Here is a 25,673-nt window from a genome sequence, read left to right as displayed (position 1 = left end):
TTCTCACCAGAGATACTGCCAGTCCCGCTGAGTTACTCCAGCTTTTTGTGTCTATCTTCTATGTTTCTATGTTTAATTATAAGAAGAGACTGGATAGGCTAGCACTGTTTATCTTGGAATGAAGCGTGCTTAAGGGTGATCTAATAGAAGTTTATAAAATCATGAGGGACATAGATAGGGCAAATGGTCAGTGATTTTCCCCAGGGTAGAAGAGCCTAAAATTAAAGGGCACAGGTTTAAGGTGAGAGGGGAAAGATTTAAATGGAATCTATAGGGCCTGTCCCAGTTCGGCGATTTTTAAGGTGACTGCCGGCGACTAGGCTGTCGCGCACGGTCGGCGGGGTGTCGCGGGGATGGTCGTGAGTAGTCTCCAATGAGTCGTAGCAGATCTCGGTGAAAGCTGGCTTGATACCAATGATCATAGCTTGTCGTATCCCGACGTGGGCGCTATTGTAGGTTGTTGCCATGTTGTCGCCAGGTGAATTTGGTTGTCGCCGGTGCTGATCCACCTTTTATAAGAATTTTGTTTGTTTGAATAAAGTACATTTTGGACATTTTGACCAGCGATTGATGTTTGATGTTATTGTATTTCGGAGTAGTTTCTCATGGCATCTCTTTCAAATATTTTAACTTCATTTATTTTGACCAATAAAACAAAATAAAATAAAATAAAATAATTTAATTGCAGATGCTGGTTAAACCGAAGATAGACACAAAAAGCTGTAGTCAGGCAGCGGGTCAGGCAGCATCTCTGGAGAAAAGGAATAGGTGACTTTTGAAGAAGGGTCTCGACCCGAAACGTCACCGATTCCTTTTCTCCAGAGATGCTGCCTGGCGCGTTGAATTACTCCAGCTTTTGTGTCTGTCTCAGGTGTATAGGTTAATTGGCTTCAGTAAAATTGTAAATTGTCCCTTGTATGTAGGATAGTGCTAGTGTATGGGATGATCGCTGGTCGGCGCGGACTCCGTGAGCCAAAGGGTCTGTTTCCACGCTGTGTCTCTGAAGTCTACTTGTCCCAAAATGACCACTTTGCGTAAAGCGGGAAATCTCCATTCTTTCGTGGGTCAGGAAAGTATCGCGAATGAGCACCATGTGTGGATTGACTTTGCTGTCGAATAGTTTTTCCTCATGCGTGTTTGTCATGCAAAGCGGAGAGCAGAGCACGGCAGTCACTTATGTAGGTGTGTAATGGCCGATTCTAGGTGATCTTGGCATATATCCGCCCTCGGGAAATGAAACAAAGACACGCTGCATCCGAGTGATAATTCTATCCGCCCACAATTGTCAAATGGATGAATATTGTGTGAAATGGGAACTGTGTTTTCTCCTACAATCCTCGTGCCTTTTTTGTGAGATAGATATACTGACTGGTACCATTATCTTATCGTGGGTCGCCGGTTGTCGTAGCTTGCCGTCGCCTAGGTGGTACGTTGTCGTAGCTTGTTGTGGTCATTGTCGTAGGTTTTTCGGCGATCTACTACGACATTGACAGTCGCCGCAGTTGCCTTAAAAATCGCCGAAGTGCGACAGGCCCTTATGGGACAGATTTTTCAAGACGTGGTAGATTCAGGTACAATTACAACATCTAAAATACATTTGGACATATACATGGATAGGAAAGTTCGAGAGGGATTAGGGCCAAATGCAAGGAAATGGGACTGGCTGAAGTCAGCACGATGGTAGATGAGTTAGACGGAAAGGCCTATGTTCCAGGTTGGATAACCATGTTGTATTTCCATGCCATTCACAAGTAAAATAAGATCATAGCAAACTGCAACTTTAACATTGCATGAATATTTAACTTGCAGAAATGCTCGAAGGTGGCCATTGATGATAGACCCTCAAGGCCAGGCAAATAAGTGGGTTAAGAATATGGAAAAAGCCAACAGTCTTCATGTAATTAAGCTCAGTGATGCTGACTTTGTGAGAACTTTGGAAAACTGTATTCAGTTTGGCACACCTGGTAAGTCCTGAATATGCAGTTTGTAAGCAATGCCTTGAGGAGGCACAATTTACCATAAAAAAAACTAGCTTCTGGTGGTCATAATTAGACAGAACAATAACTGGACTTTTTTTTCCAACTGTTATATCAGATAATGTATACAAAGTAATCCCAATCTGCAGTACAGTGCTGTGATGAGCAAATAGGTTAGAATATTGTTTTTCTTTCTATTCCCTCTGATCCCAATGTGATTACAGTGGCTAAAATGAAATTATTACACATAGATAGATAATTTGCAAATATGCATGAAATTTGTAAAATGATGAAAGTTATATAAAAAATCTTTAGAAACATTATTAAATATAATATAAAAGTTATATAAAACTTTTATAGTATATTTAATAAGGTTTATAAAGATTTTTTATATAACTTTCATCATTTTACAAATTTCATGCATATTGTTCCTTGTAGAGGAATACCTAATATAAAAGTTCCTGACTGTGGGTGCTGTCTGTACGGAGTTTGTACGTTCTCCCCGTGACCTGCGTGGGTTTTCTCCAGGATCTTTGGTTTCCTCCCACACTCCAAAGACGTACAGGTTTGTAGGTTAATTGGCTGGGTGTAAGTGTAAATTGTCCCTGGTGTGTGTAGGATAGCGTTAATGGGTGGGGATCATTGGTCGGTGCGGACTCCTTAGGCCAAAGGAACTGTTTCCATTCTAAACTAAACTCAACTTGTATTAATTACTTGATTTTTCAGTTTTGTTGGAAAATGTTGGTGAGGAGCTCGATCCCATCTTGGAACCATTGCTACTGAAACAAACTTTCAAACAGAGTGGAACCATATGCATTCGCCTTGGTGACTCTACAATTGAATATGCCCCAGATTTTCGCTTTTACATCACAACTAAATTGAGAAATCCCCATTATCTTCCAGAAACATCTGTCAAGGTCTGAATTTTGATCAACATTATTTATTGTATGCTAGATTTTTAAAAATAATTATTCGTTTATGAACTATAGGCATCAGTAGCAAGGTTTCCTATTCCTAATTTGAGATTCAACTGAATAGATTAATGGGATTTTATAGGCGACTATGTTGGTTTTGGGTGATGAGCCACATTTAGATCAGACTGAGGCAGTGCAGCAGATTCCTGTCCTGGTGGGATGTGAATGAACAGGGTAGGTTTTGGCAACACTTTGCTAATATTATGATCACCATTACTAACAATAGCCTTTTATTCCAATTATTATATGGACTTTAGCAAGGCATTCGATAAGGTTCGGCATGGTAGGCTGCTCTAAAGGTTGGATTGCATGGGATCCAGAGAGAGCTAGATGACTGGATAGAGAGTTTGCTTCATAGAAGGAAGATGAGGGTAATGTGGAGGGTTGTTTTTCAGACAGGAGGCCTGTGACTAGTGGTTTGCCTCAGGGATCGCTGCTGGGGCCCATTGCTGCTTGTGGTTTATATGATCAATTTGGATAAGAACGTACCAGGCCTTAGCGATTAGAAGAGGACGCGGATGAGACCAAAATTACTGCTGGATCTTGATCAGCTGGGCAAGTGGGCTGAGGAATGGTCACCCTGCTATAGGAAGGATGTTGTTCTTCTGGAAAGAGCGCAGAGAAGATTTAAGAGGATGTTGGCAGAAGTAGAGAACTTGAGCAATAGGGAGAGGTTGAGCATGCTAGGACTTTATTCATTTAAGAGTAAATTGGATAGGTATATGGATAGGAGGGGATTGGAGGGTTATGGTCTGAGTGCAGGTAGATGAGACTAGGTCAGGGAGAATGGTCGGCGTGGACTGGTAGGGCCGGACAGGCCTGTTTCCATGCTGTAGTTGTTATATGTTATATGTTATATGTTATTGGAGCGCAGGAGTCTGAGGGGTGATCTTGTAGAGGTATATAAAATCATGAAAGATAGGGTGAATGCACAGAATATTTTACCGACGAGAATTTTAGTAGGGGAATCAAGAACCACAGGATAGAGGTTTAAAGTGAGAGGAAAAGGTTTAATAGGAACTTGAGGGGTAACTTTTTTACACAGAGGATGTGGATAAATGGAACAAGCTGCCAGAGGAGGTATTTGAGGCAGATACCATAACATTTAAAAGACATTTGGACGAATACATGGATAGGAAAGGTGGAGAGGGCAATGGGCCAAACATTGGCAAGTGGAATTAGTTGGGGCATCTTGAACTTTGGACAACTTGGGCCTAAGAGCCAGATTTCATGCTGTGTGACTCTGACTCTGTGTCTCTGCGTCTCTTTGTCTCTCTGTCTCTCTGTCTCTCTGTCTCTCTGAGTCTCTGTCTCTCTGTCTCTCTGTCTCTCTGTCTCTGTGTCTCTGTGTCTCTGTGTCTCTCTGTCTCTCTGTATCTCTGTATCTCTGTATCTCTGTGTCTCTGTGTCTCTGTGTCTCTGTGTCTCTGTGTCTCTGTGTCTCTGGATCTCTGGATCTCCGTGACACTGTGTTTCCAAGCAACAGTGCAGAGTAATACTGGTATTCAAACCAGTTCTCCTTCTTTTCCTACAAATTTCTTGTAACTTTGTATTAAATTCTAAATAACATTCATATATATATATATATTGCTTATCTGAATAATAAAGGGAAAAATATTTATATCTTCAGCTCTTAATCAATTTTTTCCTCTAACCCTCTTCTCTTCACTGCTTGGAAAACATGGTAGATGATCTACCAATGACTGATCATAGGGTTAACTGGCTCTGTGTTGCACCCACTTCATTTACAATTATGGATCCAAGACAAACAAAAATCAAACATTTCAGTGATCAGTTTCATTGTATTGAAAATGTGCCTGTAAAATAGTCCATGACATTAAGGAAATACTAAACATAAATTAGAATCTCATAACTTGGTATGATATCATGAAGTATAAGCCTGATGAAGTATGAAGAATGTATGGCTGTTTCGCACGCAACAAAAGCTTTTCACTGTACATGTGACAATAAACTAAACTAAACTAAAAGTCATGTTTTCAAATATGTGGCAAGCACTTTTTTTGTATAAAGCTATGATATCTCCAAGGTTTACCTTGTTAACATTAAAGAAGCACGCTTTTAGGATTCTTAGATTATTACAGGCCATGTCATAACATTACTAAACCCATAAATTTTGGATGTACATACATACACATGTTCACTCCTATGCATAGCAGAACCGTTCCTCTCTCCACTTTTAATCATTGTCCTTTATAACAATCTTATGTGCTTTTGATACTACTCATTGCTGTACCATGGAGGTATGGCTATCACGCGAGTGATTTAATATATTTTCTTGCTCACAGACAAAATCAACTTATGGACGTCACTAAAAATTGAACATATGTGTTACCCGGGGATGCCCTGTAGATTGAGTTGAGTTAATAAAGGAGCTTACTTTAGAATACAATAATGTGATCAGTACGTATATGGTGACGTGAAATAGAAGTATTATATACCTGTTCAATAATGACGGCAGTAAACGAGCAATCTTCATGTTCCTTACATTTTCTCCTAACCTACAGGTGACACTGCTAAACTTTATGATCACCACCGAGGGAATGCAAGACCAGCTTCTGGGTATCGTAGTGGCCAGAGAAAGGCCAGACTTAGAAGAAGAGAAGCAGGCTTTAATTTTGCAAAGTGCGGAAAACAAAAGGTAAATAAAAATCTCTTAATTAATGCCCGTTCTTCCCCATTGTAGACACTTTCTTGACGTGTTTCAACTAAGGTTTGACACGGAAAATTAATTGTATTTAGAGATTTTAAGTTGGTGCCATCAGGCCTAGCAAAAATAGTTGGCTCAACAGAACATACCAGGTATGGACCGGCATGGGCAAGTAGGGCCAAAGAGCCTATTTCCACACTATCACTCTCTGACTGTATCACTCTGTGACCACTTGACTCAACCCAGAGACAACTACCAAATAGCCTACATTATCCAATCAAGGAGAGGTTGTGGCTCCTGTTCGCGTTGAGTGCGCACCCAATTCTCCCACAATCCCAACCATCCTTAGTCCCTCTTCCCCCTTCACATCTTCACATTTTCACATCTGCCAACTCTGGCCCCAGCACCAACTGGTTGTATGGAAAGAAGTCAATAATATCACCTAATATCACCAAGAAAGTCAGTGTAGGCACATTTTTTTAGATTTAGATTTAGAGATACAGCGCGGAAACAGGCCCTTCGGCCCACCGAGTCCGCGCCGCCCAGCGATCCCCGCACATTAACACTATCCTACACACACCAGGGACAATTTTTACATTTACCCAGTCAATTAACCTACATACCTGTACGTCTTTGGAGTGTGGGAGGAAACCGAAGATCTCGGAGAAAATCCACGCAGGTCACAGGGAGAACGTACAAACTCCGTACAGATGGCGCTGGTAGTCAGGATCGAACCTGAGTCTCCGGCGCTGCATTCGCTGTAAGGCAGCAACTCTACCGCTGCGCCACCGTGCCGCCCATTGTAACCATGTTTTACAATAAATGCAGTTACCATCCATTGTTCTCAACAGGTTTGACAACATCAGCACCTATCAGCAATCTAGATGAGGTTGCACGTTTTCTGTTACATTTCCTTTTCGCTATGAATTCCTTAACTTGCAGGCAATTAAAGCCCTATTTGATCCATATTTGCATATCTGTTGATTGCTTATGATCGACTTGGATATCTTCATTGGTTTGAATGTAATGTCAAACAAGTTATTGCTACCTTATCTGTTATTTTCATATTCAAGAACATGCCACATTATCAACTTTGGAGTCCATTAATTAGAACTTCAGTGTCTATTATTGGAAGTAATAATAGGGACCAAAGAAATGGCGGGTGAACTGAATACGTTTTTTTGGATCAACTTTCTGTTGGTTTTGTAAAAGCTGCACAATCCTCTATCTTCCCGCTAATCTTTGCCATATTACATGCCTTCTCCTTTGCTTTTAGTACGTACATCTAATTTTTCTTTGCAGCACACGGAAAGGTTATCTAGCGTGTGAGTACAGCACTGGAAGATGAGACTTTTTATATGTTTACCATGTTGCCATACCATCTTAGAATTCTGGAAGAATTCCAGCACGAGGTGTTAAGGTTCCCATGTTCGTGAACTTTTATTTATCAGCCATCTTTCACGTTGGATTTCTAGATTTCCTTTTTTTGAACATCTAACTATTTCTCATACACCCTTGTGTAATAGAATTTCAGAATCTCTATTCAAAGGAACTGCTCTACATTTCATTGTTTCATGTCAGAGAGAAGCAAGGGAGGTATGCAGCCATGAAAGGATTGTAGACATTTGTGTGGAGAAATCCACTATTGGGTGCGTCCACATAATGCAGCTTTGTGTTTATCATTTACCAATCAGAGATATTCAGCAATAGGAAGAGATTTCCCTCCTTCATGTGATAGGATGTGAGCATACCTAATGCAACTTGCAGCACCATTCCATTCTCCCACTGGCAGTCACAACGCCTTCATTCTGCAGGAGCAAAAATCCTGCCATCTGGAAAAATGAAAAGAAAACTATCAAACGATTACGCCATGCATTTATGACATGGCTTGTGACTTGGTGCACAATCCATGAACCTTGCCATGTTCAACAACATGGACCACTGGAGTACTATAACTGGAGACTTTGGCGTATTCATCAGAGTGGATCTCAGGGTTGGTGGTGTTCTGCATCACGATGATCGCCACCACAAGCAACCCCGTGAACACTGACATGAAATGATGGCAGAATTGTGAGCTAGCATGGCAACAAGGTGAACTTCTATCAAATGTTTCATCCTTCAATGCAGTGCTCATGTTCTCAATGACTTTTCTCTGTGCTTCAACGGAAAATGAGATATTGTTCACTGGGTGCTGTGTGTTGGTGGGGCTCACAGCTGAGCTAATAGAAATGGTCATTATTTCTCTGGACAAAAATGCCTACAAACCCATCTCCAATTTCTGTTGGTATGTTATACCTAATTTTGTGTAATGTCCCCTGGTGTTAGACATTCCAAAAATTAAACACATTATATCTGAACCCTTTGTATAGACTGTCAAAGATGCCAAAACAGATTTGTTAAACATTTAACATTTTATTAACCCATTTTCGCTAAGTCATCTTGTTTTACTATTATAACATATTATCGCATTTTCCATCGCAGTCATGTAACTTTAATAGGCTTAGCTTATCATGCCCTTATTCTCTCTTGCAACTCTCTGACATCGTTTTTGAAAAGTAAGGTTAAGTATGCTACTCTTTTAATCTTTGGGAGAAATTCAGATTTTTAAATGTCAAACAAATGTAGTTACTAACCTTTTAAAACACTGAGATGTAACCTATCAGACACAAGGTACTGATCAGTATTGATTTCCCAAAGAATTGCTTCCGTAAACAAGGCTCAGGGGATTTACAGTAGGTTATGCTGGCATTGACTGCTGCAATGGTCTCCTGCTGTGGTTTTCTGAGCATTTATGTATGGGCCTTTTGGCCCCAAAATTTCCTGTTTTGAACCTCCTCCATCAACACATTCAGTGCAGTGTTAGAAAATGATGCAGCCTCAGATTCTTGAATGTCTTGCTAGTTCGCATGACTTACAGAACCTCTGCAGGCACCTATAAAGTTAAATACCCGCTTTAAATTACAATTGTTATTTAAGCCAAGTTGCTGTTGCTTGCAGTGAGCTAAGTTTAGCTGTGAACTGCGATTCCATGCCTGCTTTCAGGGTCTAACCAATTTAACCCCTTTAATATTTGAAACCTGCTCTTACTGTTCCTGTGATCAGCAACCATATAATATAGGTGAACCCACTTGATCTGGGAGAGGCTTAGAAATTACAAACATGAGGTTTTCGTGGAGAAGGGCACTCAGACATCCTTGTATACAAAATATTGTGGAAACGGACATCTTGAACCAGCATTACAAAACCTGAAGGAAATCTGAGTATCTTCAATGTGACCATGTAATCTTTAATATGTGGTATACTCTAACCATTCCATCCAGATGATCCCTTCTTCAATACAATACATCTTTATTGTCATTGTACAGGGGTACAACGAGATTGGGAATGCGCCTCCCATACGATGCAATAATTTAATTAGCTAGTCAGTATTAATTTAAACAACCCAATTGTAACAGTTTTAAAACAGAACAAAGTGCAAGTAGATCTGTGCCGGATCACTGTGCGATGTGACCATCCGGCTCAGCAGGACCGGTTCATAGCAGCTATGGCCCTGGGGATGAAGCTGTTCCTGAGTCTGGAGGTGCGGGCGTAGAAGGCCTTGTATCGTCTGCCCGATGGTAGAAGTTCGAACAGACTGTTGCAGGGGTGTGAAGAGTCTTTGTGGATGCTGGTGGGTTTTCTGAGGCATCGTGTGTTGTAGATGCCCTCCAAGGCTGCTAGCTGTGTTCCGATGGTCCTCTGAGCTCTATGGACTACCCGCTGAAGAGCTTTCCTTTCTGCCTCTGCCTTCTGGCAAACAAACAAGATGCTGTCATTAAAACATTTAATATCTGACTTAGAAAGCCTGTTAAATGAAAGGATGATTGTGTTCATTTGTGATTTACAGGATTGTATCATTCAGTGATAAAGGTGTTTGGTGATAAATCCATGACAATATATTTTCGATCGAGATTAATAAATGTTGTTTGCAATCACTTTCCTATTGCTTTTAAATGAAGTAATGGTTGTGCAATAAATGCACATAATAAGTTGAAGTGTTTAACTTTTCAGGCTGCTAAAAGAAATTGAAGATAAAATTCTGGAAATTCTCTCGACCTCAGAAGGAAATATTTTAGAAGATGAAACTGCCATAAAGGTGTTATCTTCATCGAAAGTACTTGCTAATGAAATAACTCAGAAGCAATCTGTAGCTGAGGAGACGGAAAGGAAGATTGATGAGACTCGAATGGGATACAGACCAATTGCAATACATTCTGCCATCCTGTTTTTCTCAATCGGTGATCTTGCCAATATAGAACCGATGTACCAGTATTCCCTGAATTGGTTTATCAACCTGTTCGTCATGTCTATTGAAAATTCAGAAAAGTCTGATGAGTTGTCAGAGAGGTAAGATTAATTTTATATATTTAATTTTATATTGTTTAGGCAGAGAGTAGTGGGTGTTTTCAACATCTGAAAGGGAAGAGAAGTGATAAACCATTACAAGAGAGTCTATACTTTACAACATTCTTTATTAATTGCTTCCAAAGGTCTGGGATAAATACATCAAATCTCTGGGGATGCTTTTGTTTTAAGCACTTTCATGTTCTGTAGAGCTGTCATCTAATTTATACATGCCCAGTAGACTGAGAATTTAAATCAGGTTCTGTCTATATTTCTTTGTTTTCATAATTCTTAACTTTGGGTCATCTTTGTCTGATATCGAGTGGCCACCTGCACTCCAGAGACGCGAGCTCATGATTGCTAAATAAATTTCAATGGACTTCAGGAATGCTGAACTGTCAGAGCTGTTGTCCTTTGGAAGCAGTGTTAAACTGAGATTCCATCTATTGCATTATTAAAAGAAGAGCAATGGCATTCTAGGGATATTCTGTTCAACGTTTACCGGTTTAAAATAAGGCCAGCAACTTCACTAAAATGGGTTTTGTGGTTATTTCGCTGTGTGGGAACCTTGCTATGTACAAACAGTGTTTTCCTACAGAACAATAGTGTAAGAAAATAACTGCAGATGCTGGTACAAATCGAAGGTATTTATTCACAAAATGTTGGAGTAACTCAGCAGGTCAGGCAGCATCTCAGGAGAGAAGGAATGTGCAACGTTTCGGGTCGAGACCCTTCTTCAGTCTGAAATACTTATTAAAGATCTTTTTATACAGCCAAGTTTATTGCTGCAAATCACTGGATGGATTTAAGAGAGAGTTAGATAGAGCTCTAGGGGCTAGTGGAATCAAGGGATATGGGGAGAAGGCAGGCACGGGTTATTGATTGTGGACGATCAGCCATGATCACAATGAATGTGTACTGCTCTATTTCCTAAGAGATAACTTAGAATTAACTTTACTTCTTTCAATTGTTGTCCTTTTATATTTGTTCACTATTGCTTTCCTTTAAAGGTTGACTGGATAATGTAAAATAAAATGATCAATTCTATTAAACCCACTTACTAACTCAAGTAATAAAAACAATCAGTGCCTCTTCAGCTGATCAGAACATGGTGTATTCCTCATTTGCAGCGAAGCTTATTTAGTGCTGATGAGTAACAAGCCTTACCCACAGCAGAATCTCATGAAAAAGCAGAACAGTTCTCTTAATGATTTAATGTGCATCATCTGAGAAGATAAGAACAAAGTAGGCCGAACATTTGATTCCTGGCCTGTGTTGTGTTGGCTCCTCTGAGTCAGGACAGGTGGATCTGTGGAATTCATTGCCACAGAAGGCTATGGAGGCCAAGTCAATGGATATTGTTGAGGCAGAGATAGATAGATTCTTGATTAGTAAGGGCTATAGGGAGAAGGCAGGAAAATGGGGTTGAGAGATAGATCAACCATGATTGAATGGAGGATTAGACTTGATGGGCCGAATGGCCTAATTCTGCTCTTATCACTTATGAACATATGAGTAATGGGAGTATAACATTATTTTCAGTATTCAAATGGTGGGGGCGGCATAAAGAATATCTATTGACTTCTGCAGCAGCATTAGTGCATGTGGAAGACAGGACCAAAGCTGGTTATTAGTGATATTGAAAAGCAACAAAAGCTTTTCACTGTACCTCGGTACACGTGGCAATAAACTAAACTAAAATTGAAACTATTATAGTTCTATTGTCAAAATCAAATCAAAGGCAATGGATATGGGCAAAAGTCCACCCAAATTGGACTGTAGCTACAAATTAAAAAGACACTTAGGAACTGAGAGTCTTTTTTAGATTATCTTTTTTTATAATATGTCACCATGGATCAACCATTTTGCAGCAACATTCTATTTAATGCCCTTTGACTATATTTTTATTGGATCAATGGAGTCTTTTAACTGGCTTTTAAAAGCATAATAATGATGTATTAAAGCTGACATTCACAAACTCCCTGTTGTTTTAAATCCTGTCTTTTATATGTAAAAACTAACTAGTTGACAACCATAATTTCTAAATGAAAGTACATTTTCTCCAAAATGACAACTGAATAGTGCAATGGAAGAAATGTCATGCGAACCGCAGAATCACTATTTACTTTTGAACATTAAAAGCAAATTGGAAAAGATAGTGGAGAGAGGCAGATTGTGACATTTGCAAAACTTGTTTTTTTTATCTCGTCACACAATACTGGTATTTCAATATAAAATCAATTAGAAAAATTTCAACATCTTTGGAACTTGCTTTGTACATGAACCAACATGCATACTTGATGAAATTGTTGGTATGTTATGAGTAATTCACCAGTAATGCCTCTGAGAATCACAGCAGCCGAAGTGGATTGTAATTGAATTTTTAAATGTTCACACTTTAATATTTAATTTGTCTTTCAACTTTGTAGGTTGCAGATCCTTAGGAAATATTTCACGTACTCGTTGTACGTGAATGTGTGTCGATCGCTATTTGAAAAGGACAAGCTACTATTTTCATTTTGCTTGACTATAAACCTATTAAAACACGAAAAGCTGGTCAGTCCTTTAATATTTTGTTAGCAATAGTTTGTTATATGTGAAAATGATCTTTAAGAGCATTCTGCAAGAAAATTCTAACATTTTTCCCTTTTACACCAATGTTCCTTTATGATGTTATTATCATTTGTTATGTTATAAAAAGTGAACATTTGTATTCGGACTTGTAGAGGTACTTTATTCTACCCTTTAAGATGGCATTGTGTTTGAAAACATTTGCAGTGCCATTTAAAGTCCTAGCAAAAACCTAATTTTACATAAATCTAAAGTGACATTTTGCTTTGATGGGGACATGTTCTTTCATTAAAATAACAGAGCTTTTAGACCATAAGGATCTTCATTACTGGAATATTTTCAAAGTAATCATAAAAACAGTGCTCGACTGCTTTGTTCACAAGATGTTTGCATTCAAATAATGTACTTGATGTCATGTTTTAACATAATGTCTTATGCTAAAATATCTGGGTGTCTGATTTTCCTCTTTCATTTACATTTCCTTGAACCTTTGCCCAAGATTTCTGTTATATTTAGCTGACAGAAGAATTTTTAGACATTGTTGGAATCAGGATACATGTGGTTACTGTAGGAAAGTGGTACTCAGTTAAAAAAAAAACACATCGGGCATGATCTATCCAATGATGATGGATGGCATTCATGGCCTTTTCTGCGTCTATTCCTTTTTTAATGAGGTAAAGCCTGTCATAAGTTCATGTGATAGGAGCAGAATTAGGCCATTCAGCCCATAAGTCTTCTCTGCCATTCAATCATGGCTGATCTATATCTCTCTCAACCCCACTCTCCTGCCTTCTCCCCATAGCCCCCGACATCCATACCAATCAATAATCTATCTATCTCTGCCTTACAAATACCCACTGTGGCAGAGAATTCCACAGATTCACCACCTACATTAATTCACATAGTTCTACTTGTACCAAAAGATCAAGTTCATGTGAGTTTCTGCATTGCTATCAGTAGGGAAAAATTACAGCACAAAAGATGACAGCATCTTTTGACAAAAGATGACAAAAGATGAAAAATTACAGCACAATAGGAGGCCATTCAGTCTATTGTCTTCAGCCAGCCAAGAACAACGCAGTTAGTCTCATTCCCTAGTACAAAGGCAAAATATAACTCAAACGGGACACTAAATTAAAGGAATGTTGTCATGCAAGTATTCGGTAAGACAGGTCAGAGGAATTGGTTAACCTTTCGAAAATCAAACTGGTAAGATTGAGGATAAATGGGTTTTAAGATGCAGAGTAAGAGATAAGTGAAGGCAAGAGTATGAAGAGCTAAAAGCAACGTTCTGCAGGAATTCAGCAGATCAGGCAGCATCAGTGGGATGGACGTGATGTTTTGGGTTGGTACCCTTCCTCAGACTGATGGAGCAGAGGGAAGAAAGCTGGCGAAAGGGAGATGAGGGGAAGAGGGACGGCAACAACAGGCAAGTTTAGTTTAGAGATACAGTGCGGAAACAGGCCCTTTGGCCCACCGAGTCCGCATTGACCAGCGATCCTCACACATTAACACTACCCTAAACACATGAGGGACAGTTTTTTACATTTATAACCAAGCCAATTAACCTACAAACCTGTACGTCTTTGGAATGTGGGGGGAAACGGAAGATCTCAGTAAACCCACGCAAGTCACGGGGAGAACATACAAACATGTAGACAGCACCTGTAGTCAGGATCGAACCCGGGTCTTTAGCGCTGTAAGGCAGTAGCTCTACTGCTGTGTCCTAGTGACAGGTGGATTCAGGTGAGGAAGATTGATTGGCAGATGGGTATAGATGGTAATAAAGGATGAACAAACCAAGCAGTCATGTTCTCTGTGGAAAGTAGAAAGAGAAGATGTGACTGGAACTGGGATCATATCGAAAGTGTCATAATAATGTGTTGTTTACATAGTCAGATGGAATAAAAGGTGAGTAATGTCACCTTTTCACCTCTAGCTTTTGTTACTGTCTCCACCCATCTGCCATCACCTCTCTCCCCTCATCTCTCTTTACCAGCTTTCTCCCCTCTACCCTATCAGTCTGAAGAAGGATCCCACGCAAAATGTCGTCTGTCCTTTTCCCTCCACAGATGCCGCCTGGCTGCTGAGTTCCTCCAACACATTGCTTTTTGCTCAAGGTTCCATCATCTGCAGTCTCTTGTGCAACATCTCCATCAACTGTCCTAAGTTTCCTAACCTTTACGCCTTTCTCCACGGTAAAAACAGGGAAGAAATACTCATTGAAGATCTTGCTAATTTCCTATAGCTCCTCACACGTTGGCTTCTAAAGGACCCTATTATTTCTAGAGTTACCTTCTTTCCTTTAATGGACTTAGAAAATATATGAAAAAAATTAACGTGATTTTTTTTTTTAAACAGAGAATTAATTTTAGCTGTATACTGAAATAGACTTAAATATTTCATTTGCAGTCATATATACAGTTCTAAAGTTTTAGTTCAGGAAACATCTCCGATCCTCAAGCCTTGCTTTTGGACATATTTTTAAATCAATTTTTACTGTTTCTCTTTGTAAATTATTACTCCATTAATTGTTTATTTTTAACTATATTAACTGCCACAATACTATTGCAAGCACAAGCTATTTATGTGAAAGGGGCCTTGGAAATCTGTTACAAATCTGCTTCCACAAAATGTTGGAGGAACTCATTGGGTCAGGCAACACCTATGGAGGAATCATAAGCAAAATAGACAACACTGGAGGAACTCAATGGGTCATACATCTTGAACAAAACAGACAATGCTGGAGGAACTCAATGGATCAGACAACATCTGTAGAAATCTTGAACAAAATTGACAATGCTGGAGGAACTCTGTGGTCAGGCAACATCAGTGAAGCAATTCATCTGACTGGCTTCCTCCACAGATGTTGCCTTTCCTGCTAAGTTCCTATAGCACTTTGCATTTTGCAGTGTCTTCCTTGCACCCAGGTCTAAATTACTCACCTTAGTTAAAAGTTGATTACAGCTGTATAAGGAGTGTAGGAAAATAATTGCAGATGCTGGTTCAAATTGAAGGTAGACACAAAATGCTGGAGTAACTCAGCGGGTCAGGCAGCATCTCAGGAGAGAAGGAATGGGTGACGTTTCGGGTCGAGACCCTTCTTCAGACTGATCATATAAGTGCACCCCACTGTAAGCCTGGCAGGCTTATGAAGCTTCTAATTTTCATGTCCATTGAGCAGCCACTTTGTACGTCTCCAGGAATGCTCAAACCATGCACCCGAGCCATGCAGGGTGGTAATAAAAAAAATTGTTTCGGCACCACCCTACACCTTTGTCCTCTGTCTGATACATGTATTCCATTCCCCTCACCCAATCCCTTAATCGTTGCCAAAGGTAGACACAAAATGTTGGAGTAACTCAGCGGGTCTGGCAACATCTCTGGAGAAAAGGAATAGGTGACATTTCAGGTCAAGACCCATCTTCTGAAGAAGGGTCTTGACCCAAAACATCACCTATTCCTTATCACCAGGGATGCTGCATGACCTGCTGGGTTACTCCAGCTTTTTGTGTGTCTATCTTTGGTTTAAACCTGCATCTGCAGATCCTTCCTACACGCCTAATAACTACCCTTCTACAAGAAAATAATCAGATTCACAATAAACTGTGAGCACTCAATAATTCATCACTGACACTCATGAGCAATGGCATTAGAGAACTGGAAAAATTTGTTAATGATGATGTGACACGTTGCCAACTCAATTATTTTATCCTCAGACACACCTTAAGCCCAACAGATCCAATGTTGCATAAGTAAGTGGGCAAAGAAATTGCACTAACTTACATTCAATGATTGTTTTCACAGTAACGTATTTACTTCGCATTTTTTAAACTAAAATAGCATTTATTTGCTTAGAAATGTGAATGCTTGCCTTTCAAAGAGATAGAAATGCAAACTGGCTACATTTGCTGTCATGCTGTTAACACGTTTGCCATGTGTAATCTGTAAGTTTTATTCAGTTCTTAATAAATTTTCCAGTTCATTAATCAGATTACAACAACAATACAGATATCTAATAATGTTTCCTTTACCTTCAGATTGAAGATCTGGAGTGGACCTTTTTGCTGACGGGTGGCATTGGCCTGGATAATCCATACCTAAATCCAACTGAATGGCTCCCTAAAGCTTCTTGGGATCAGTTTTGCCGACTTGATGAAATGACAGATTTTGTCGGCCTTCAGAGTGGATTTGTGGGCCAATTAGATGGATGGAAGGCAGTGTATGACAGCATGGTAGGGTGGGAAAAATATGTTATTGTACCAAATTACTGTCTATCCTCAAGGTAATATCAAAACATTAATCAGTTAATATCAAGTAACCTTTTTTTTTAATGCATAGAGTGTATATAAATGACCATGGCATTGATTTTCAGACAGATACTAAGTAGTACATTTTCATTGGACCTTTAGTGTAAGTTTTAATACATATCTTAACTAACATGGACAGACACAAAAAGCTGGAGTAACTCAGCGGGTCAGGCAGCATCTTTGGAGAAAAGGAATGGGTTATGACCCGAAACGTAACCCATTCCTAGTGAATTGGCCTCCACTGTTTTCTGTGGCAGAGAATTCCACAGATTCACAACTGTCTGGGTGAAAACGGTTTTCCTCATTTCAGCCCTAAATGGCCTACCCCTTATTCTTAAACTGTGACCCCTGGTTCTGAACGCCCCCAACATCGGGAACATTTTTCCTGCATCTAGCCTGTCCAATCCCTCAAGAAGTTTATATGTTTCTACAAGATCCCCTCTCATCCTTCTAAATTCCAATGAATATAAGCCCAGTCGATCCATTCTTTCAACCAATGTCAGTCCCGCCGTCCCAGGAATTAACCTGGTGAACCTACGCTGCACTCCCTCAATATCAAGAATATCCTTCCTCAAATTAGGAGACCAAAACTGCACACAATACTCCAGGTGCGGTCTCACCAGGGCCCTGTACATCTCCAGTAGGACCTCCTTACTCCTATACTCAAACCCTCTTGCAATGAAGGCCAACATGCCATTTGCTTTCTTCCCTGCCTGCTGTACCTGCATGCTTACTTTCAGTGACTGATGTACAAGGACATCCAGGTCTCATTGCACCTCCCCTTTTCCTAACCTGACACCATTCAGATAATAATCTGCCTTCTTGTTCCAAAACACTTTTTCAGTCTGAAGAAGGTCTGATGATGGAAGAATCTCAACCCGAAACCTCACCCATTCCTTCTCTCCAGAAATGCTGCCTGACCCGTTGAGTTACACCAGCTTTTTGTGTTTACCTTCGGATTAAACCAGCATTTGCATTTTCTTCCTACTCTCTTTAACTAACACAGTTGTTTGGATATTTTTTTTTTTATCATGACATGTGGTGTTTATATTTCAATTTCAAATTAAAACATTTTTGTTAGTCTGGCTTCTCAGGTTTATCCAGTTCGACAAAATATTTTACATTTTTGGGAGCGGTTCAAAATGTTACTCTATTTTTCATCACCAGCATTTCTTGTCAGCAGAATTTTGCTTTTCCTACTTTCACAAAGAGATTTATAGCCCTGCCGCAAATCTGTTGTGTTCGTCAAATGTTTAATCATATTTTTACAAAGGTAAAATCACCAGGAACAGTTTGACACAAAGTGTTTAGTTTGTATTTTTTATCTTGTAAGAGCGGCCTCAGCTAAGAAATTTAAGATTGAAAGGGATTCTACTTTTCAGCCACCAAAATAGGCAGTGATAGATGGGCTCAACAGGTCAGGCAGCATTTATCTGATTCTGAAAATGGACACAAAATGCTGGTAACTCAGTGGGTTAGGTATATCTCTGGAGAAAAGGAATAGGTGACGTTTTGAGTCGAGACCCTTCATCAGACTGAGAGTCAGGGAGGGGGACACTGGAGGGTATGGTAAGATACAGAACAAAGCAGGGCCTGCACCAATGACTCAGGAAAAGCAGAACCCACAATAGTCCATTGTTGGCTGGGGAAGAGTTGATAACGAAGGGGTACAAACGGTGAAGATCTGGTGGCGAGAAGACTAGGACCTATCTTGGCCACAAATGACTTCATTCAGGGTGGTGCCCTGGTGGGCCCAGTGTTGGCTGGGGCAGGTGTGAACTCAAGAGGGATACAATGTGAAGAGCTGAGGAACTGGTTAAATGATTCGGGGAGAGGGGAGGGGAATGTTGGTAGAGGTTAGTTAAAATTAGATCATTCAACATTCATGCCACTGGGTTGCAAGCTACCCCAGCGGAATATGAGCTGCTGTGCCTCCAATTTGCCCGTGGCCTCACTCTGGCAAAGGAGGGGTCCCAGGTCAGTATGGCAATGGGAAGGGGAGTTGAAATATTTGGCAACCATTGCAACTCCCCTTCCCACAGAATTGGACAGATCATTGGGAGCTGTACAGTGGGTACTGGTCATCACTGTTGGCATGAATCAGAAGCTGGTTGTGTGATCTGTATTGCTGCAGATGCACACTCCACTGCCTGGTTGCCCATGATAGATTTCCCCTAGTATTATGGACTATGAACGTATTGGTGTCAGCTGGAAAAACTACATTTCTCCTTCTTAAGCAGTTCAGTTTGGTTTAGTTTACGATCACGTGTACCTAGGTACAATGAAAAGCTATTGTTGTGTGCTGACCAGTCAGCAGAAGCAATGTAAGCAGTGCCCTTGTACGCAGTCACCAGTAAGCCCTAAGCAATGCCCTAGCCTGCCTCCTACAGCTTGCTCTGCCACACTGCAGTCCCTCATGTGGAAGTCTTTGTCACTGAAGGCTGTGGAGGGCGTCAGTGGATATTTTTAAGGCAGAGATAGATAGATTCTTGATCAGTACGGGTGTCAGGGGTTATGGGGAGAAGGCAGGAGAATGGGGTTAGGAGGGAGAGATAGATTGGCCATGATTGAATGGCGGAGTAGACTTGATGGGCCGAATGGCCTAATTCTGCTCCTATCACTTATGACCTTATGATGCTGCAATTGGAAAGATTGATCATTGCTATTTGCTGAACCTCCAAGTGACCGTGAACAATATTCTACCAGCCTGGCAGCAGCCTCACAAGGCACAATACCCTTAATATAAGGGCCCCACCCATACGTAGCTGAAAGGCATTCAGAAGGAGTCAACATTAGAGTGTAGTCATTGTTAAAGTATAAATAGTACATTTTATCTTAAATTATAATTTAAGATACTGCCTCAGAAGGCAGTGGAGGCCAATTCTCTGAATGCATTCAAGAGAGAGCTAGATAGAGCTCTTAAGGATAGCGGAGTCAGGGGGTATGGGGAGAAGGCAGGAACGGGGTACTGATTGAGAGTGATCAGCCATGATCACATTGAATGGTGGTGCTGGCTCAAAGGGCCGAATGGCCTACTCCTGCACCTATTGTCTATTGTCTATTGCTAAGCGTGAACAACTGAATTACAAATCCTTATTTTAGAAGTTTATCAGGGCTACCCATTTCTCCCATCACTTCACTCTGTGCATTTTCTTATGGATTTTCAAATATATATGATAAATTGGGCACTTGCTTTTCTCGGCACGAAACGTCAACCATTCTATCTCTCCTGAGATGCTGCCTGTCCAGCCGAGTTACTCCAGCATCTTGTGTCTATCTACTTACTTTTGATTTCCAGTTTCAACAAAAGTTCGGACCTGCATTTCACAGTTTTATATGTCCATTTCCATGTTTCTTTCCCTCTGACTGTCCTTAGTTTTATTGACAAGATGGCTCTGTAAGCTCAAGGCAACCCTTGCCTCACCCGGCTAGAAATATTCACTTTGTCCTGTTCATCTCTCCAACCCCCTTCAGAACTAGCTTGTTTGAAACATTAATATTGTTTCTCCTTCAATAGACAATAGGTGCAGGAGGAGGCCATTCGGCCCTTCGAGCCAGCACCACCATTCAAGACAATAGACAATAGGTGCAGGAGGAGGCCATTCGGCCCTTCGAGCCAGCACCACCATTCAATGTGATCATGGCTGATCATTCTCAATCAGTACCCCGTTCCTGCCTTCTCCCCATACCCCCTAACTCCACTATCCTTAAGAGCTCTATCCAGCTCTCTCTTGAATGCATTCAGAGAATTGGCCTCCACTGCCTTCTGAGGCAGAGAATTCCACAGATTTACAACTCTCTGACTGAAAAAGTTTTTCCTCATCTCAGTTCTAAATGGCCTATTCTTAAACTGTGGCCCCTTGTTCTGGACTCCCCCAACATTGGGAACATGTTTCCTGCCTCTAACGTGTCCAACCCCTTAATAATCTTATACGTTTCGATAAGACCTCCTCTCATCCTGCTAAATTCCAGTGTATACAAGCCTAGTTGCTCCAGTCTTTCAACATATGACAGTCCCGCCATTCCGGGAATTAACCTAGTAAACCTACGCTGCACGCCCTCAATAGCAAGAATATCCTTTCTCAAATTTGGAGACCAAAACTGCACATAGTACTCCAGGTGCGGTCTCACTAGGGCCCTGTACAACTGCAGAAGGACCTCTTTGCTCCTATACTCATACTCCTGACCAGCTGAGTATTTCCAATACTTTCTTTTTTTATTTCAATGGTGCATTCTGTTTTTCAGGAGCCACATCACGAGATGTTTCCCAGCGAATGGGAAGATAAGCTGACAAACTTTCAGAGAATGCTTGTGATTCGGTGTCTGAGGCCTGACAAGGTTTGAATTTCCAATCCCTTATCATTTGACTAATTGTGGTAGAAAGCAATTTATTAAAATGGTGTCTCGAATCTGTGGGGATGATGGGTGAATGTGGTAGTAAGAGGGTTAAAAACTACTCTCCTAGAACAGAAGAATAGAGAGCGTTTTTAGTTTGAACCAACATTTGGAGGCTACCCTTATACAAGGACAGTTAATGATCTGTCAACTACTGTGGGAATGTTCGGAAAATATGACCAAGGTTGACTGATAATAACTGCAGACACAAAATGCTGGAGTAACTCAGCGGCACAGGCAACAGATCTGGAGGGAAGGAATGGGTGACGTTTTGGGCCGAGACCCTTCTTCAGATATTTACTGAATTGGAAGTGTGAATCTCTAAGTCATTGATTGATAATAGAATGAACTAGACTGCGGCAGGGTATAATGCACCCATGTAACATTCTTTCAGCTTCTCTGAGCAGCAGTGATGAATTGGGAGGTGTGCTTGCTTCAGTAAGACCCAAGTTCCCAGAAGCCTAATAAACTGGAAGCAACAAGACTGGCCATCTAGTTGCAATGGATATAATCAACAATGGGTTCGCCCTAAGACACCTCCAATTGTATCAAAGCCCTCAATTGCAGGCTGAATGGTTGTTACTTAGTTTAGTTTAGAGATACAGCACGGAAACAGGCCCTTTCGGCCCACCGGGTCCGCGCCGACCAGCGATCCCCGCACATTAACACTATCCTCTACCCCACTAAAGACAATTTTTACTTTTACCAAGCTAATTCACCTACAAACCTGTACGTCTTTGGAGTGTGGGAGGAAACCAAAGATCTCAGAGAAAACCCACTTAGGTCACGGGGAGAACGTGCAAACTCCGTACAGACAGCACTCTATTGCTGCGCCTCTGTGCCGCCCAATGTAGTAATAAGGGATAAATAGAGGGCTTAGTAAAGACTGAGAGCTACCTATGGGAATAAGCTTGGTCACCAGATCCATGAGGCAAATGAGCTCTTTATACTAACTGGAAGGTGCAATCAGTTCCATGCCTCTCTTTGCCCCATTGGCACATTACTAATAACTAGGATTCCACTCAACTAGAAAAGTGGAAAATGTCGGTGTTACTGTTAACAATTGCCCAGCTGCAATGGGACAAAAATGGGTGAAATGAGTGGGGATTAGTCTGAACTACTGATATTCATTGGAAAACAGGAGAAATAGGAGGGAGATGGATCCAGAACCTGGGGCAATCCGGACCTGAATCAGGAGTTTAGAGAAATCTGGTTGCCGCTCACAAATGGATGTGAGACATTAAGATTTGCTCGTTTTAGAGGCTATTTAGATAACAATGCTATTTAATTGTGAGTTTAGAGAAATCCAAAGCTGATTACCCAATGTTTTGAATAGATGGTACAATGTGCAAGTTGTGAATACTTGTACGTTGCCTCTGCGGTTAAAAGTTTGAATAAAGCCAAGCATACCTTTTACCAGTTGCCATTGTTATGCCTCTAATTTGAGTGTGAATTGGCATTACACACAGTTTTTGAGTAGCAGGACCAGAAATCGGGTGGCACAGTGGCGAAGCGGTAGAGTTGCTGCCTTACGGTGCCAGAGACCCGGGTTTGATCCTGACTACGGGTGCTGTCTGTACGGAGTTTGTACATACTCCCCGTGACCTGCGTGGGTTTTCTCCGAGATCTTCAGTTTCCTCCGACGCTCCAAAGACGTCCAGGTTTGGAGGTTAATTGGCTTGGTTATAAATGTAAAATTGTCCCTGGTGTGTGCAGGATAGTGTTAGTGTGTGGGGATCACAGGTCGGTGCGGACTCGGTGGGCCAAGAAGGGCCTGTTTCTGCGCTGTATCTCTAAACTAAACTAAACTCCATGTGCACTTGCTGACTTTTCTTTCATATCCCCGCAAAATCTCCATGATTTAATCAAATCGTGTGTAAAGTCTCAGACAGCTGCTGTAACATTTTCCTTCTGCCACTGGACTCCCATATGTGTTGGCAAAGTGTGATGTTGTGGCATTTTTCTGGCACTTGCAGCGAGGAAATGGTTCAAACACTTTGCTCAGGTAGTAGCATGCAAGGCAAGTTCTCCCCTGTGGAATCAATGCAGGAAAATAGATGTGAGACATTAAGATTTGCTCGTTTTAGAGGCTATTTAGATAACAATGCTATTTAATTGATTTCAGCAGACACAATTAGTGACCTCCGGTCCATCGAAGTAATTTGGAATCAGATGCTAACTGCATATTCACTTTCCAAAAATTGTCTTATTGCTGTTATCAGATAAATAATTTCCAAAGACAACTCCAAAAAATGAAACAGCCACCATGTACACCTGGTTTCTTTGCATGTAATAAATACCATGTTGAAAGTGAAACAATAGGGAAATGCCCCACTCTGCAATCTCTCAAATGATTTATATTAGCTTTGAGGCACCATAAAGAAATGGTTGGTACTGCTGTAGCCCTTTGATAAAAGTGCTACTATTAATATTCAAAGAAGCATAAGACTAATGCTTAAATGAATGTGTAAATGTGTGCAATTCTCAATGGTTATTGCAGCCTTTAATATTCCAAGAGCTGTTTCCAATCACAGGAAATATCTTAATAGCGCAGCACAACAATTTCTGAGCTATTATTTTCTATATTTTAATTATTAATTTGTAGTGTCTTCTGTGAAACTATCATGAATGGGTCCAATTTTTTCCGTCAGTTCATTCCAATGGGTCAAGACTTTGTGAGTGCCAGCCTTGGTCGACGGTTCATTGAGCCACCTCCATTTGATTTGAGCAGTGCTTTTACTGACAGTAATGCTATTGCACCCCTGATATTCATCCTCTCACCTGGTGCCGACCCAATGGCTGCCCTCCTCAAGTTTGCTGAAGATCAGGTAAGCCCAAATGTATTGAGCATTCAGATGTGTCTCGGACAAGTTCTACCATCGGCGAAATGTTCACATTTCCCAGAATGATAAAATTATTGAAATCTAATTGCCAAAAATAATGAGAAAACAATGACAGACACAAAAAGCTGGAGTAACTCAGAGGGACAGGCAGCATCTCTGGAGAGAGGCAATGGGTGATGTTTCGGGTCGAGACCCTTCCTCAGACCTTCTTCAGAGAAAACAATGTTGACTTGATTAAATTAACCATGTTGATTGTGTTTTTGTTCACTTCCTGGAGGGACACCTTGGTGAGCGATGGAGTCAAAGGTTTAGTTCTGAACATTAGTTTGGTCTGTCACTTCCCTATGTTTCTGCCCTCTCAAGAACACGCTGTCACATTCTCTGCAATTTCCCACTTCCCCCTGTGCTTTACAAGTCCTCTCACAGATCCAAGTGGAATAGGCTTGGTGCAATGATATGCAGTTGGAAAGCTATCCTTAATCTAAGGAACCATACTGTAATATATTTGGAGTTCAGGAATTCTGGAACTTCACTGTGTAGACAATACAGGTCTAAGTATGCATTTTCTTGCGCAATGCATTAGTATCATCTATTATTGTCCTCATTGAAAGCTTCTGTTTAGATAAGAAAAATGATATTAAAAATCTTTTAGTACGAATACTTGTAATCGGATACATTTTTCTTTTGAATTAAATAGTTCTTCATTGAATTGAGAAGTAACATTTCACTTTATGTTACAATATTATATTATTTATCTTCAGTTGTGTTGGTAAATTAATATAAAATGAAAACATTGCTTCAAAATTGTTGGCTAACATGGAATATCTCTACAGGGCTTTGGGGGATCCAAGTTGAGCTCTTTGTCGCTTGGACAGGGTCAAGGGCCGATAGCCATGAACATGATTGAGATGGCTGTGAAACAAGGTTCCTGGGTGGTGTTACAAAACTGCCACCTGGCAACATCATGGATGTCAACGTTAGAAAGAGTTTGTGCGGTAAGGATTATTGCTCGGTTTATTATCGTACATCAAAGAGGAGGAGACCAGTGCAGTGATTTTTGTTTCCCTACTTGCCCACTTTTGCCTAAAGATATATCAAGCCTAACAGTGCATTTATTGGAACAGCCAATAAATCTCATTAATATAGAAAAATATGGGATTTTGTAATTAAGTTCCAGAGCATTTGTTCCCTTCATTCACTTCTGTCAATGGTTCTTTAACTTGCCCACAGACCATGAAACGTAGGTGCAGGTTGGATTGGTTGGGAACATGTCTTGAACTTATTTGTCCTGTAGTTGGCCGTGTGCCCCAGTTCCTAAGGACCTCGAATATGAACTTCCTTGGTGATGCAGCCATCGTAAGGATTTTTCCCACTCTAGGGCATTACCTAGTTTAGTTTAGTTTAGAGATACAGCACGGAAACAGGCCCTTCGGCCCACCGATCCCATGGACACTAACACTATCCTACACGCACTAGGGGCAATTTTACATTTATACCAAGCCAATTAATCTGCAGAGCTGTACGTCTTTGGAGTGTGGGAGTGATAATCCGAG

At 40.7% G+C, this 25,673-nt stretch overlaps 1 protein-coding gene across 1 annotated transcript in view; it reads left to right on the top strand.

Moving 5' to 3' along the window:
• dnah7 (dynein, axonemal, heavy chain 7) overlaps window positions 1–25,673 on the top strand; it is a 215,633-nt gene that overhangs the window by 142,912 nt on the left and 47,048 nt on the right. The window contains exons 47-55 of the mRNA XM_078404574.1: window positions 1,810–1,964; window positions 2,703–2,893; window positions 5,476–5,609; window positions 9,669–10,004; window positions 12,431–12,557; window positions 16,613–16,807; window positions 21,128–21,220; window positions 23,929–24,105; window positions 24,954–25,115. Of these exons, the coding sequence (XP_078260700.1) occupies window positions 1,810–1,964; window positions 2,703–2,893; window positions 5,476–5,609; window positions 9,669–10,004; window positions 12,431–12,557; window positions 16,613–16,807; window positions 21,128–21,220; window positions 23,929–24,105; window positions 24,954–25,115 (1,570 nt within the window). The remainder of the gene's footprint in view (window positions 1–1,809; window positions 1,965–2,702; window positions 2,894–5,475; window positions 5,610–9,668; window positions 10,005–12,430; window positions 12,558–16,612; window positions 16,808–21,127; window positions 21,221–23,928; window positions 24,106–24,953; window positions 25,116–25,673) is intronic.

Source organism: Rhinoraja longicauda, chromosome 8, assembly GCF_053455715.1.
Source record: "Rhinoraja longicauda isolate Sanriku21f chromosome 8, sRhiLon1.1, whole genome shotgun sequence".
Lineage (NCBI taxonomy): Eukaryota > Metazoa > Chordata > Chondrichthyes > Rajiformes > Arhynchobatidae > Rhinoraja > Rhinoraja longicauda.
Note: the sequence above shows the minus strand (reverse complement) of the source record. Positions and strands in the feature narration are given on the sequence as shown.